General features: G+C 44.6%; 1 protein-coding gene across 3 annotated transcripts in view; it reads right to left on the bottom strand.

Annotated features, from left to right (window-relative positions):
* Positions 1 to 12,802, bottom strand: part of FCHSD2 (FCH and double SH3 domains 2) — a 160,597-nt gene that overhangs the window by 59,144 nt on the left and 88,651 nt on the right. For all 3 annotated transcript variants that reach the window (XM_044450190.1, XM_044450188.1, XM_044450189.1), the window contains exons 6-8: positions 9,995 to 10,128; positions 9,640 to 9,694; positions 8,516 to 8,644 (exon numbers count right to left, since the gene is read on the bottom strand). In XM_044450190.1, coding sequence (XP_044306125.1) covers positions 8,516 to 8,644; positions 9,640 to 9,694; positions 9,995 to 10,128 — 318 coding nt within the window. The remainder of the gene's footprint in view (positions 1 to 8,515; positions 8,645 to 9,639; positions 9,695 to 9,994; positions 10,129 to 12,802) is intronic.

Below are 12,802 nucleotides of genomic sequence, written 5' to 3'. Positions count from 1 at the left end.
GTTAGATTGCAACTCCTATCATCCTTCTTCATTAGCTACACTGGTTTAAGCTGATGGGACTTGCCTGCCCCTGTACTAGAGGGTGTCTTTCTCCATAGGAGACATTTGTGTATGTTGATAAATGGAAAGTTCCTGGCCAAGAGGTAAGCAAGAGCCCAATCAGGGGAGGATGAAAAATTCTGCAAGTTATTGGATGGATGGGAAAAAAGCGTATCCCAATGAGTCGAGGGAACCCTTTTGATTTTCTTAAATCAAGAAAGCAGCGTAGATCAGGGGAGGAAGAGAGCAAATTCTGCATATCTGAGAAATGCTGTTTGATTGCTATGGCATTTCAACATTTCAATACTTGAAGGGTGAGAAGAAACACCACAAATGGATGCCCACAAGCCTGTAGAAAGGGCTGGAAACCTTTGCTCCAGTAGAGAGTTAACATGACTGCTGGATGGAGGAAAATATGTTTCATTGCACAATATCTTCAAACCACAATATTTTATTTTCAGTGTGCCATCATAGATTTCTCCAGATTTGAAGGGAATTTTATTTGCCAATAAAAGTGCCAAATTATCTCTGAACAGTTCCATAATACTTAGCCCAGAATAGTTCCTTTTTGCCATTTTCTTCTAAACAAGTATTGCCCAAAATGTGATTTATGTGACCAGCTGTATATTTACCAAGGACAACGGTAAATCTGGGATTACATGCATGACTAACTATAAAGATTCATCTGAAATGTTATTTCTAGTAGGTTTTAAAACTTTAAAGGCAGCTCTTATTTACAGGCCCTGCTTCAAAACAGGCTGGAAAAATATTCTAAGCAAGCGTTTTCCAGGAAAATATAATTTATAAGTGTATTTACTTTGGACACCTACCAAAGGCTCTCTCTTATGCAAAACCTTTTCTGTAAAATCTCACAGCTGATACACCACAAAAAACACATACAAGATCTCCACAGTTCCTGCTGGCGTGCAAAAGCCGATTTGATATTTCATGGCTTTGCTAAACAAAATCTACTATTTTATTTTGTAAAGTTTAAATAGAAGACACTGCTCATCACCCTCTCCTTCCAAACGAGTTGCCCAAGTAAACTATACTAAAAATATTAGTGAAGTTCCATTCCACACTGATTACGCCTTATTTCCAGCAGTCTGTGCTGAAGAAAATGAGAGTCTGAGGTGGGGCGTTCTACCAGCCCTGAAGATCCAATCCCCCCCCAGCCCCCCCCCCCCCGCAGGCTGTGCCTCCCCAGGTGTCCCCTCCAGCCATCAGGCTGTGTGAAGGGAGCTCAGAGGGGGGAGTGGGGCCACTCCGCCAGCACCCTGCTCAAAGACTCCCTCTTTTTTTCCTTGTGAGTGGTGCATTTTTAGCCTGTAAACCTGTGTGCGGATGCTGAATTCTTTCACTGAATTGTTTTAGCTTGGACTGGGATTTTTTAAAAACAAATACCTCCAATAATTGTGACAAGTGGAAATTACCGAAGCTTTTGTGCAACTATTACCATATCGCTTGGCCTTTATTGTGTTCGGGATCCTGCTATTCATAAGAAAACAAGAAAAGCCCTGCTGAATCAGAGGCGAGGTGCAGCAAACCGGCTGCCCACAGGATCCTTGCAGCAGGACTGGTGCAGGGCCTCCTCCTGCCCAAGCTCCCCAGCAACTGGCGTGTGCAGGCGTGCCAAAGGAGGAAGCCCAGGGCCAGCAAGGCTAGCAGGCACGGGCAGCCTCCTCCCACATGACCCCGTCCAATCTCCATCCAGACTGGGGGCCATCACTACTTCCTGTGGCAGCGAGAAGGGGCTGATGATGGCACAAGCTCCCCACCAAGCCGGCTTGGTGACAGCGCTATCCTCTTTGCAGTGCCAGCCTAAGGCTGCCCCTGTTCCCAGGCATTTATGGACATATAATTATAATGGGACATGGCAGCTTTAAAAAAAGTAGTTTTTGCTGAAATAACTTTAGCTTTTTGAAACTGTTTTACATTTTGAAAATCTGAATTTCAGGCTGCATTTCATTGTATTTACATTTTGCTGTTGCATTTGCATTTTATTATGTATTCTGTGTCCTGAGCTGCTGTCAACAGCACTTTGGCTACTGGGCAGTACAGAAATTAGACAAATGAAATAAAACCTCGCTTCCTCCAACTGCTGCCGCCTGCAGACTGAGAAGCTGGGCTGATGGGTGAGAGGCTAGCGCATTTTTCCCTCGCCCAGAAATCCTAAATCAGGATTCCCAGGGAGGCCGAAGCGGGCAGCCTGCTCTTGACAGGAGGGGGAGGAAGAGCGAGTGAATTGGGGGGGGGGGTCCTGGCCCCACCCACCTCGCACAGCGCCAGCCACACCTACTGCTGTGCCCCCAAAGGATTCCACAGGAGTTCATGTGTCCCCTGCTCAAAAGTGCTGCCCACATCTACTCTCGACTTTCCTCCCAGAACAAACAAAAAGGGCCCCACGACGAAGAACAGCTGAGTCCACACACACACGTATCCCTTCCCGACACGTGGACTCCCAAGACTAGCACCCCATTTTCTGCACCAGGACGTGCTCCGGCCACAAAAATGGCCCCGACTGCCAAAGGACGACGCGTCTGTAAAGGGGAGGGGGCCGGGTCCAGGCGCTGGCAGTGGTGCCGAGAAAGAGGGCCAACGCTCCCCGTCCACCAAGATCCTCTCGCCTCGGGCTTTAGCAACAACAAGGCACAGTTTCTCCAGCCGCTCGTTTTCAGAGGACAAGGCTCTTGGATTCCAGAAGTGAAAGCTGAGATGTTCCGGATTGTGCACAAGGCAATAGACTTCGTGTCTGTGCCAGACAGCGACCACGCAGAGTCTCTCCCAGCTAACACCCCCGGCTGGGCAATAAGGCACGGCACAGCACTCATCCAGCCCTCCCCCATCCTTCCTGTTTTCAGGAAGCACTGAAAGAGCACGCTTTCAAGGAAAACGGCCGTCCTCGCTGCTGCTCCAACTGCAAGGTCACAGCAATGGCAGATGCGCCCACAGCAGCATCTCCTCAAAGAGCCTCGAGTCAGCAGCAAACAATGCTTCTGGTAACCGGACAGGTCCTGGCACAGCAAGCCAGGCATCAAGGAAATGTGCTGCTCAATCGGTAGGCAGCTGCCCCTTCCATCTGGAAAAAACCACAGAGCATGCATCCTCGCTCAGGGGAAAATATCCCGAATGGAGGCAGGGCAACAGGAAGCAGAACCGCCGTTGTCCAAATGCAGACAGGAGAGTGAGTCTTTGGGGGCTTAGGATCAAATAATTACAATCAAAACCTGGAAAAGGCCAAGAGGTATTATGTTAAGAAAAATAACTCAATTTAGCAGAAACATTCTTGACAGCACCTTGGGGCAAAAAACTAGACAGGGCATGAAGTGCCCACACCCTCCTCCTCCCCCACCACCCTCCAGAGGGTTATACAGAATAGCTTTGCAGGCCAAATTTAGATTGGGGAAAGGCGGGGAGAACCAGGCAAAGCACCCCCTTCGGCCCTCAGGGCTAGTCCTCCCATCAAAATGACCAACCTTTCCATGGCTCAGAGAAATGTTTGCAGAGGGCTAGAACCATGGGCTGCCTCTCTCACACCTGCGTCTCCAAGTGCCTGGTGTGAGTTGCCCAGCATTTTTTCTTTCCCACAGGGCAGGGCATGACCCATGACTGAGGCCGAGGACTGCAGGAGAGAGACCCTGTAAGCTCAGAAGGGCAACGACATGCCTTACCAAATAGCTGAGGTTATGTCAGAGGACTGAAACCCGCCATGCCCTCTGGACAATCCCATGGGTCTGGCCACAGGAAGGGATGTTGCAGCTGCTTCTTTACTGCGATGATGGCAATGCACTCCATGCAGAGCTGTCCTTGAGAAGCGTTCAAAAGCTGCAGCCGGTAAAAATGCTGCGGCCAGATCGCTTTCTAGCGTATGCTTTACAGACACAACCCCACATTTATTATTTATTTATTTGAAGTTTCTGTATGCCGTCCCCTTGCTATATAGCCTCGGGACGGCTCACACAAATAAATAAATATAGTACAAATACAGTTAAAATCCGGAAACACCCCGGCTGCACAATTAAAACCAATAAATATTAAACATTATTAAAATATTGTTTGACTAAAAAGGTCTTAGCCTGGCACCAAAAAACAAGTAACGACGGTGCCAGGCGGACCTCTGTGGGGAGCGCATTCCCCAAATGGGGCACTGGTTAACTGCACTGGTTCCGAATTTGTTTCCAGGCGAATTCCAAGCACTGGTCTGTCTGCACAAAACTCTGAACAGTTCGGGACCAGGACATCTGAAAGGCAACATTCTCCCACAACATCCTTGATGCTGCCCACATCCTATGATCATCCTAAGAGGTTGTTTGATGTCCCACCACCAAGTTAAATTGCCTTGGTGGAGACCAAGGCCAGGGCCTTCTGGGTGGCAGCACCCAAAGTGTTAAATTCCCTCCCTAGAGAGGTTCGATCGGCCCAGTTCTTGCTCAGTTTTAGAAGGGTGGTAGAAATGTTGCTGCTCTGGGTGGCTCTTAATGAGCTTTAATTTGAGGCTGGTTTCACTCTCCAGAAAGTTTTATATCTAGTTCTGCTTCACTCTGGTTGTTATTCTAATACATTTTAAGAACACTAGCTTGGGAGACCCTGTTGCAGACATACAGGTGGCATATAAATATTTTTATATAACTAGGTAAGAAATCAAGTCTGGAACTGTCTGCTCTGACTGGTAGCGGCTTCCCCAGATGGAGGAAATTCTCTGCTCTTCTGCCTGAGAGTTTTTTCAGCCAGACATACCAGGAACTGCACCAGGCCCTCCTGGGGGCCCTCTCCCAAGCTTGCAATGTTTCCAGTAATTTCGATGTATGGGAACACTAACATTTTGGAAATACTTTATTTGCAAACATTTGCAATTGTATTTACTCAGGAGTGGAATATTTTCACAGAAAATACACACACCTTCTCTGAAGACTCAAATATTAAGAATGGTTGTCTACTTTTAGTCAATTTTCTATTGAAAAGGTAGGATGTTTTAATATTTCAGACTGATTTTATACAACTATGCCCCAGTAGCTTCAGAACTGAGAAAAGTAAGAACAACGCTTGTGAGCTGAGTTCTGCTTTGCAGCTCAGAGCCACCTGGAAGTTCCAAACAGTTCAATCGATTTTTGTTTTTGTCCGGTGTGTTTATACTCGGAATAAGCCTACAGCAGAACTAAATCACATCTTGCTAAGCGGGGCCATGTCTACCTGCATTCTGCTAGAATTCTTCCCTTCTTTCTTTTTGTGGGGGCAAGGGAATTAAATTATTTAAGAGGCATGGAGGTTCTCCAGGAAAGTGACATTAAATTGATTTCTGAATCCTCTTCTGAGATTGCATTAATAATTAAAGCAGCATTTTGAAAAGCACACCGCACAGAAAAGCTGTCTGGGGCTTGAAGCCTGCCCATCTCCGTTCTCGGGTTTCACTCTCAAGGCAGAACTCCTCTGGAGTCACTCATGGCTCCTGCACAGGCCCCGTTAAAATGCCTGTGCTGAGAAGTGCAATTGTTTTACAATGCTGCTACAGCTGTTCTTGGCTAGTAGGAAAAGCACAAAGCAACTTTTCAGTTGAAATGTCGCAATCATTCAGAAAAATGCTGCTTTGCCACAGCACACGGCATTTCTGCCTAACTTGGCTCTCGCTTAAAGCATTTAGTTGATAAATCATTTGGCTTCTAACAGGTTAAGTGATAAAAATGTAAATACCACTCCATATTATTAATTTCCGGAGCAGTGCTGCACTCTGGCAGCAAAAAGAGTCTTGAAACGTTTATTATGGCATAAGCTTTTGTGGACTAAATTCAAATTCACAGATGTATGAGGTGGACCGCTGAATGGACAGGCTAAACAGGGAGCACACGGGTCAGGTGGAATGCAGAAGGGTGATTGCAGATGGAAATGAAATGCAAGCTGAACAGCAACAATTACTTAACAGTAAAATAATTGCTGGGAACATTAATAAGCAATGCTGATCAGAACACAAATGTGATAAAACCCTATAATCTCAGTTTATTAACGATCTCATTTCTACCCGCAGCAGCTTGGTTCAATTTTTTTTAAACTCCCATTAGATCTGTTAGGTTGGTTTATCAATGCCAGAACATTTGTGCTACCAACAAAACTACTTTGCTCACGATTGCAGTAACTATTTCGCTTTTACACGGGTTGGATTGGCATGCCCAAGGAAAGGAAAGAAACCACTGCGGCTTCTCTCCTCTGTCCTGCACTTCTCGCCTCGTAACTATCCATGCCAGGTGCGGGATGGCCTGTTGGCCAAACCCAGCAAGACGGGGAGGGACTTCCAAGCCACCCCAAAACCCATGGCTTGCTCTAGAGTCCTGGGGTGGTTGAAAGCCACCCCTCCTGCCCACCCTTGGCAGGTCCAGGCAACATGGGAATCTGCACCCAGAGTGGGTAATTAAGAAAAGAGAGGGAGAAACATCACTGCTTCTTTTCCTTCCCTGATTATGGTAACCCAGTCACTATTTGCTCTTTTTTGCATTTCACTTTCCTCTAAATGTCAGATTTCCTCTGTTCCTGTCCTCTCGGCCATGTGAATACCTGCCTTCAGATTTTATTTATTTATTTTTCGAGTTATAGCCTGCCTTTTTCCTACAAAGGCTCGAGGCAGCTTACATCATTCTTCTCCTCCATCCTATCCCTGCAACAACAACCCTGTGAGGTAGGTTGGGCTGAGAGTCTGACTGGCCCAGAGTCACCCAGTTGGCTCCATGGCTGAGCAGGGACTCGAACCCAGATCCTCTGAGTCCCAGTCCCATGCTCTTAACCACTACACCACCACATTGGCATTATAAATCTTCAGTGGTCTTCAATGTGTTATTCTTTATGATGTCACAAAACACCCTTTCTGTTCACATTGTCAAAATCGTAGTATAATGTACCATTTCACAAAACCTTGGACACTGAATCTTAGCAGTGATGAAGAGAAAATCCTGGGAATCTTCCAGGACTTCATGGTCATACGAAATCATCTAACGGGATACAGGAAGGCAAGGATTTGGCGAATGTGGTCCTATCACAAAACTACACAAGGAGCATGAAAAGAAGGAAGGAAACCACCGAGACAAATGGTCTATATTAAGAAGTTGGAGAAGGAAGGGAGACTGGCAAGAGATGCAGAGAAAGTGGAAGACATTCACTGTGCTCCTCACATGTGTGCTATAGATTTTTCTCACAAAATTGTTTCAGAAAAAGCTGGGGGGAGGGGGCTTCTGTTGCCAGCCAAAGTGCTATTGAGTTATTTGGCTGGTCAAGAACGGGTTCTGTTCGCAGAGCAACATTACGCCTCAATGGAACCAAAACAGCTCACACCCAAAATGATTACGCGAGCAAGAAACTTTTGCAACAATGCTTCAACAAGAATTCATGAAAGACCACCGTACGGCATCTCTCCTTCTCTTGATCAGGCCTCCACCGCCTGAGTTGTCTTTCAGTTTTCTAAAGACGTGTGGGAAGTAACAGAGCCTTCAGACTTTGCAGAATGCCTGGTCCATTTAAGAAAGACTAATCTAAACCAATCACTAACCAGTTTATGATTCAGGGCAACGAGAGCAAAATGTAAGCCATTTTGTTTTAAAGATAAATGAGAAAAGTCAGACCGGGATCCAAAACTATTCATCGCATGCTTTTTGGTGTGCTTGGCAGCTCGCACATGCCCAGGGGGAATTCTCTTTCTATGTGATGCAGACCCTTGGATGCAAAACTGATTTGCCAGGGTGCACCGTGAGATTGCCTGGCAAACCTAAGTCCAAAGACTCTTTGGGCAAGCAAAACTAACTAGTGGCACGGTCCCTTAGAGCCAGGCCAAAAAATATTCCACGTACAGAAGTTCAACATTTTGTTACATGCCATGTTTCATGCTGGCTCAGCTCAAACACACCCCAAACTCTGATGTGCACCAACCAGTGGCTCGGAACTCAAATAATGATTTGAATTTCCAAATGTCCATGGGCCAAACCATGACTAAGAGCTGTTTGGCTGCTTTTGTTTTCTGGATTCTCAGCACTCGGGTTCTTAAGTCCATTTCTGCCAATGTAGTGCACCAACTTCTGGAGGAAAAGCAATAGATACCCTGTAGTTTATTGATGCAGCCGTCATGCAAAGCTGAAGTCAGCACAACCTGCGACCTGCAAATCCATTTTAGACAATAGTTCTTGGTTCTGTGTTGCTGGCTTACTTGTAAACTGAACTTTCTCAATTCAAACTTCCATGAATGTAGTTCAGTGTGGTTTGGTGCATTAAACTTACTGTTTCTCCTATATTCAAGGGTTAAAGATGCCAAGTCATGGTATTTAGTACACTGTAATTAAACAGAAGACCTTTTAAAATCCACCGAAATCTCTTTAGACACGGAATGAACTTAGATAATTCCCTCAGAGTAAAGCAATAATATTTTTATTATATTATCAAGATTATACTGTATAATCTATAGCAGTGGGGAAAACACCAGTTATTCGACTAAAACAGCCATTACCTTCATAATGTTTACTAAGTCTGTCTGATAGTAGCGCTCTTGGTGTGCATTTGCAGCTGCTAACGTGAGAAGGTAGTCATTCCTCGCATGAGTAGCTTTAGAATTGCACTCGGAACGTCGTGCTTTTAACTGTATCAATGAAAGAAAATCAGATGGTAAAGAAAGGATGAGGAGTGGTTAAGATGCAAGAGTTTCGCATTGTGGACCCATGTTTTAGGAAAAGGATGGGCAATCCAGTGTAGCTTTCCAATGGGGCATATGTTTCTTCCAGTATTATGGAATAGTATAGCTGTCTAATTATGTATGTATGCACTTATTCGATAAAGCACCTGATAGAGAATCAAGGTGCTTCAGATACCTTGTCTCCTTAGCATGGGCGGACACAGCCAACCACAGCTATTCCAACAGTGCTGACAGAGGGATGAGGCTGTGGCCACGGCATATCGACAGCCACCAGCTGAGTGTGGCACTGTGGGGCATTGGTCACTCGTGCTCTCGGCTGAAGAGCCTCCCTGCCACACCACACTGGTCCTGAAGCGGCCCATCTGGGAACCGCATTGAACTACTTTCAGTTAAGGCGTGGGGTTATTCAGTGCTCTTCTACTCTCGCACATTTCAGTGGGAATCCGGGCTAAAAGACCTTCTGCGCAATCTGCTTTTCTCAAAGAAGCCTTCTCGGCGCGTGCCGTCTCACGTGTGGGCGTCTGCTCCACAGGGGCAGCTCTGTGAGGCACGCGGGCTGCGTAACTTGAAGTGGGGGGAAATGACCAAAGGGGGAAAAGGGAAGTGATAAAACCAGGTAGGCCTGGACAAACCTAACCGTTTTTGTCAGAACTCATTCTCAGAACTTAGTAGGTGTGAAGTATGTGGCATTTTGTGGGCATGTCATCCTCTGGGAGGAGGTAAAAAATGATACTGGGGCAGAGGTAAGAGAAATCGCCACACTTCTTCACACTGATGAGAAACGTGCAAGAATGTCAAATTCCCATGGAGTGCCTGAATGGGTTCCAAGAGGCAGTCATAACTTAAAGCTGAAAAATGCACTCAGTGCAGTTTTTTTGGTATCTGTAACTACACTTAAAGTAGTGTTAAAATTATATTGCACAACCTATTTTTTTACTCACCTTTACACTTGCTTTCTGTAAGCTTATCCTCGACTGAAAAAGACTAAGTTTGGACCTATAACAGAAAATAACACAATTTACCAATCCTATTCTAAGATCAATTTATTCCTAGAACAGATGATGCATTTTGCTTGTTTGAAAGGAGCTTATCCTTAAAACATGGGCACAAGTCTGACACAGCAAAGGAGAAACAAAGAGAGGTTTTTTCTAAGCGAGGTGGAGATGATTCTGTGGGTGGCCAGGGGAGCGCTTGTTTACAAGCTTGGATTACACCTGTCATGGTCAAGCAAGGTGTGTTACGTAAAGCTATTTAAAGCAATTTACATGCAGAGACTGTAGACATACTGGAACATACTTGGCCTCAATATCGGCCTTTTCACGGACAGCCTGAGCCATCTGCTCCATTTCAAAGTACTTCTTCTTGCCCTTAGCTAAATCTTTTACTGTCTCTTGCAATTCCGCCTGGATCCTGGTCAGCTGGTCCACACACTAAATAAAAACACACAAAAGCAAATCTGTTAGAGTTGTTATTGCATCAGGGTAGAACGGCAGTGTGGGGGAGAGAATGCTGCAGGCTCTGGCCATGGCGGTGGGGCAACCACCATCCTTGGGACGCATCTGGTTCTGTGGCGCCGCAGGGGATTCGGAGACCTGCCAGGAGCAGCTGGTTGGGCTGCGTCACATGATCACTGCCATAACACGCTGTTGTGGCGAGAGACGTGAAGGCCTTGCTTTCCCATTTTTCACCTCGGAGTGCTCCCCCTCCCCAAACTTGGTTGGTTTTAAGAGGGGACTGGAGAAAGCGATGGAGGAGGAGGAGGCCATGCATGGCGACCAGCCTTGTTGGCTACGCACCACCTCCATCACCAGAGACGGCGTGCCTGCATACGCCAGCTGCGGGGGGGCCTGGGCTTGTACCCATCCTGTTTGAGGGATCTGGTGGGCAGCCTTGTAAGCAGTGCTGGAATGGGTGCTCTCAACCAGCACGGCTTTCCTTAGGTCCTTATGTCAAGTCCTTGACAGCTCTGCTCAGCTCTTGCAAACTTAAGGCTGAGGCCTTCTTTATGGAACTGAGCTAGCTCCCGTTTGGACTGCTAGAGACTGCCTTTCAAAATGAACCAAAAAACAGATGTTCACTAACAGAATGTATTTACAAACATGAATAAAATAATAGATTTTATTTTCAAATAAATAAACGATTGTAAAAGAATAGGCTACGGTTGCTAAGGGTCCTTAAATTAAATATGGGTGCTTCCATCCCATCCCAAGGTAAAGAAAATCTTGACAGCTTTTCTTTTTGTTATATTTCCCTAAGCTTCACTCCACCCATGGGTATAGCTATAGGAATTTCCCCAAACTTTCTCACAGACGTTAATATTTACTGTTGTGCATGTTAACTTATCTACCTGCCTCCAGGAAATTAATGTGTGGTCAGTGCAAATGAATGAGCGCTTTCCGTAAGCCAAAAGGCTACAACATCGGAAGGTCAAACATCACCTCCTATAATGCAATGGACTGAGGACCTAACAGCACTTTCAATATACTGCCAAGTGGTATAAAGATGCACTCATGAATGGATACGTATGTGGGTATTTGGTCTGCCTTTGCCAATGTTTAGGTTTAATCTGTAGAAAGCAGTACTTTTATACATTCCATATACATGTATGAAAGTGAACACATTCACACCTATCCAGTTATCTTTGTTTCTTTTCCTCTTTGAGGTTCTGGCTTTTTACTGACATTTTGTAATGAAAAGGCTGCCAATATTTTATGTAAATACTGCAAGAGAGGCAACAACCTAAAATTGAGACAGTATTTCTAGGTTATGACTTCAGGTACAAGATGCCTTCAGTACTTCACTGAAAAGTTTGCATTACTACATCCCTCAAGGACTTTTAAGGGTGGGAATCTACAATCCCCTACATAGCCTGACTAAAGTTAGAATATAAGCAATAGAAACTGCATGCTTACATTAGGTTTGGCAGAGCAAGAAAGGAGTCACTGTCAGGCATTCCCTCGGCTCCTATTTGCAAAACTTAAATGAAAATAATCTCCTTGAGTTTTTATATCCCCTCTCTCTCCACAGGCACATGCAGCGAAATGCTATACACTTGCATGATGGTCCTGGAAATGAAGTGTGTTGGAAAGGCCACAACTTCCACTGATGGAATGCAAGCTACGCAACACAGGGATGAACGTTCTTGTGATCTCACTGATCTGTACCCACAATGTAGGCAAATCTCACATTTGCATTTGCTGTTCACATAAAGTTAGATTTTTGTGGACTGAAAAATCAAGCTTTTACCTGTACCTATCTTCAAACCCATCGCTAATATAAAAATGTAATTAAGGCAGCTAAATACTCAAATGCATATTAATGAATATATGACCCCAAAATGAACTTGCCCAACATGTATAAATACTGGGTTGTATCTGATGTCAGTTCAGCTAGAGTCATTGAAATGAACAAAAGAATTTAACTTGCTTTAATTAATTTATCTTATTAATAAATTACTTAGTTAATTAACAGATAGTTAATTTATCTTATTTTATTGTAATCTGAAATAATGTTGTAAGCTGTCCAGAGACGACAGTAACGGACAGCATACAAAATTTTAAATGAATAAATAAATATTGGATAAAACTTTGTGAATTCTTTCAGAAACTGCTGTATAAATTTATGAGTACACGTGAGAGTCAGGATGGTACCACACAATACACAGACATGGAATGCGCTCCCCAGAGAGGTCCGCCTGGCGCCGTCATTATTTGGTTTTCGGCGCCAGGCCAAGACCTTTTTATTTAAACGATGTTTTAATTGTGAACTGGTTTTTATTTAATGGTTTTATATTTGCCGAGAAACTCTGAATTTTTAATATCATCCTATGCCTGATTATTTGTTCTTTGTGAGCCGCCCCGAGGCTTCGGCAATGGGCGCGGCATAGAAATGTTAAAAATAAATAAATAAATGATGTTAAGAAAACATAGTCAGCTGCTTCTAGAAAGCTGCAGCTTTGAGAGGATGTGACTGCGAATGGAGAAACGGTGGTATGGGGATTGTGAAGAACCCTTCTTCTGTTTGCTTTCCCACTGCAATTCTACATCCACAGGCAGTATATTTATTTATTTATTTATTTATTTATTTATTTATTTATTTATTTAT

Source organism: Varanus komodoensis, unplaced genomic scaffold, assembly GCF_004798865.1.
Source record: "Varanus komodoensis strain SLA01 unplaced genomic scaffold, ASM479886v1 scaffold63, whole genome shotgun sequence".
Classification (NCBI taxonomy): Eukaryota; Metazoa; Chordata; class Lepidosauria; order Squamata; family Varanidae; genus Varanus; species Varanus komodoensis.
Note: the sequence above shows the minus strand (reverse complement) of the source record. Positions and strands in the feature narration are given on the sequence as shown.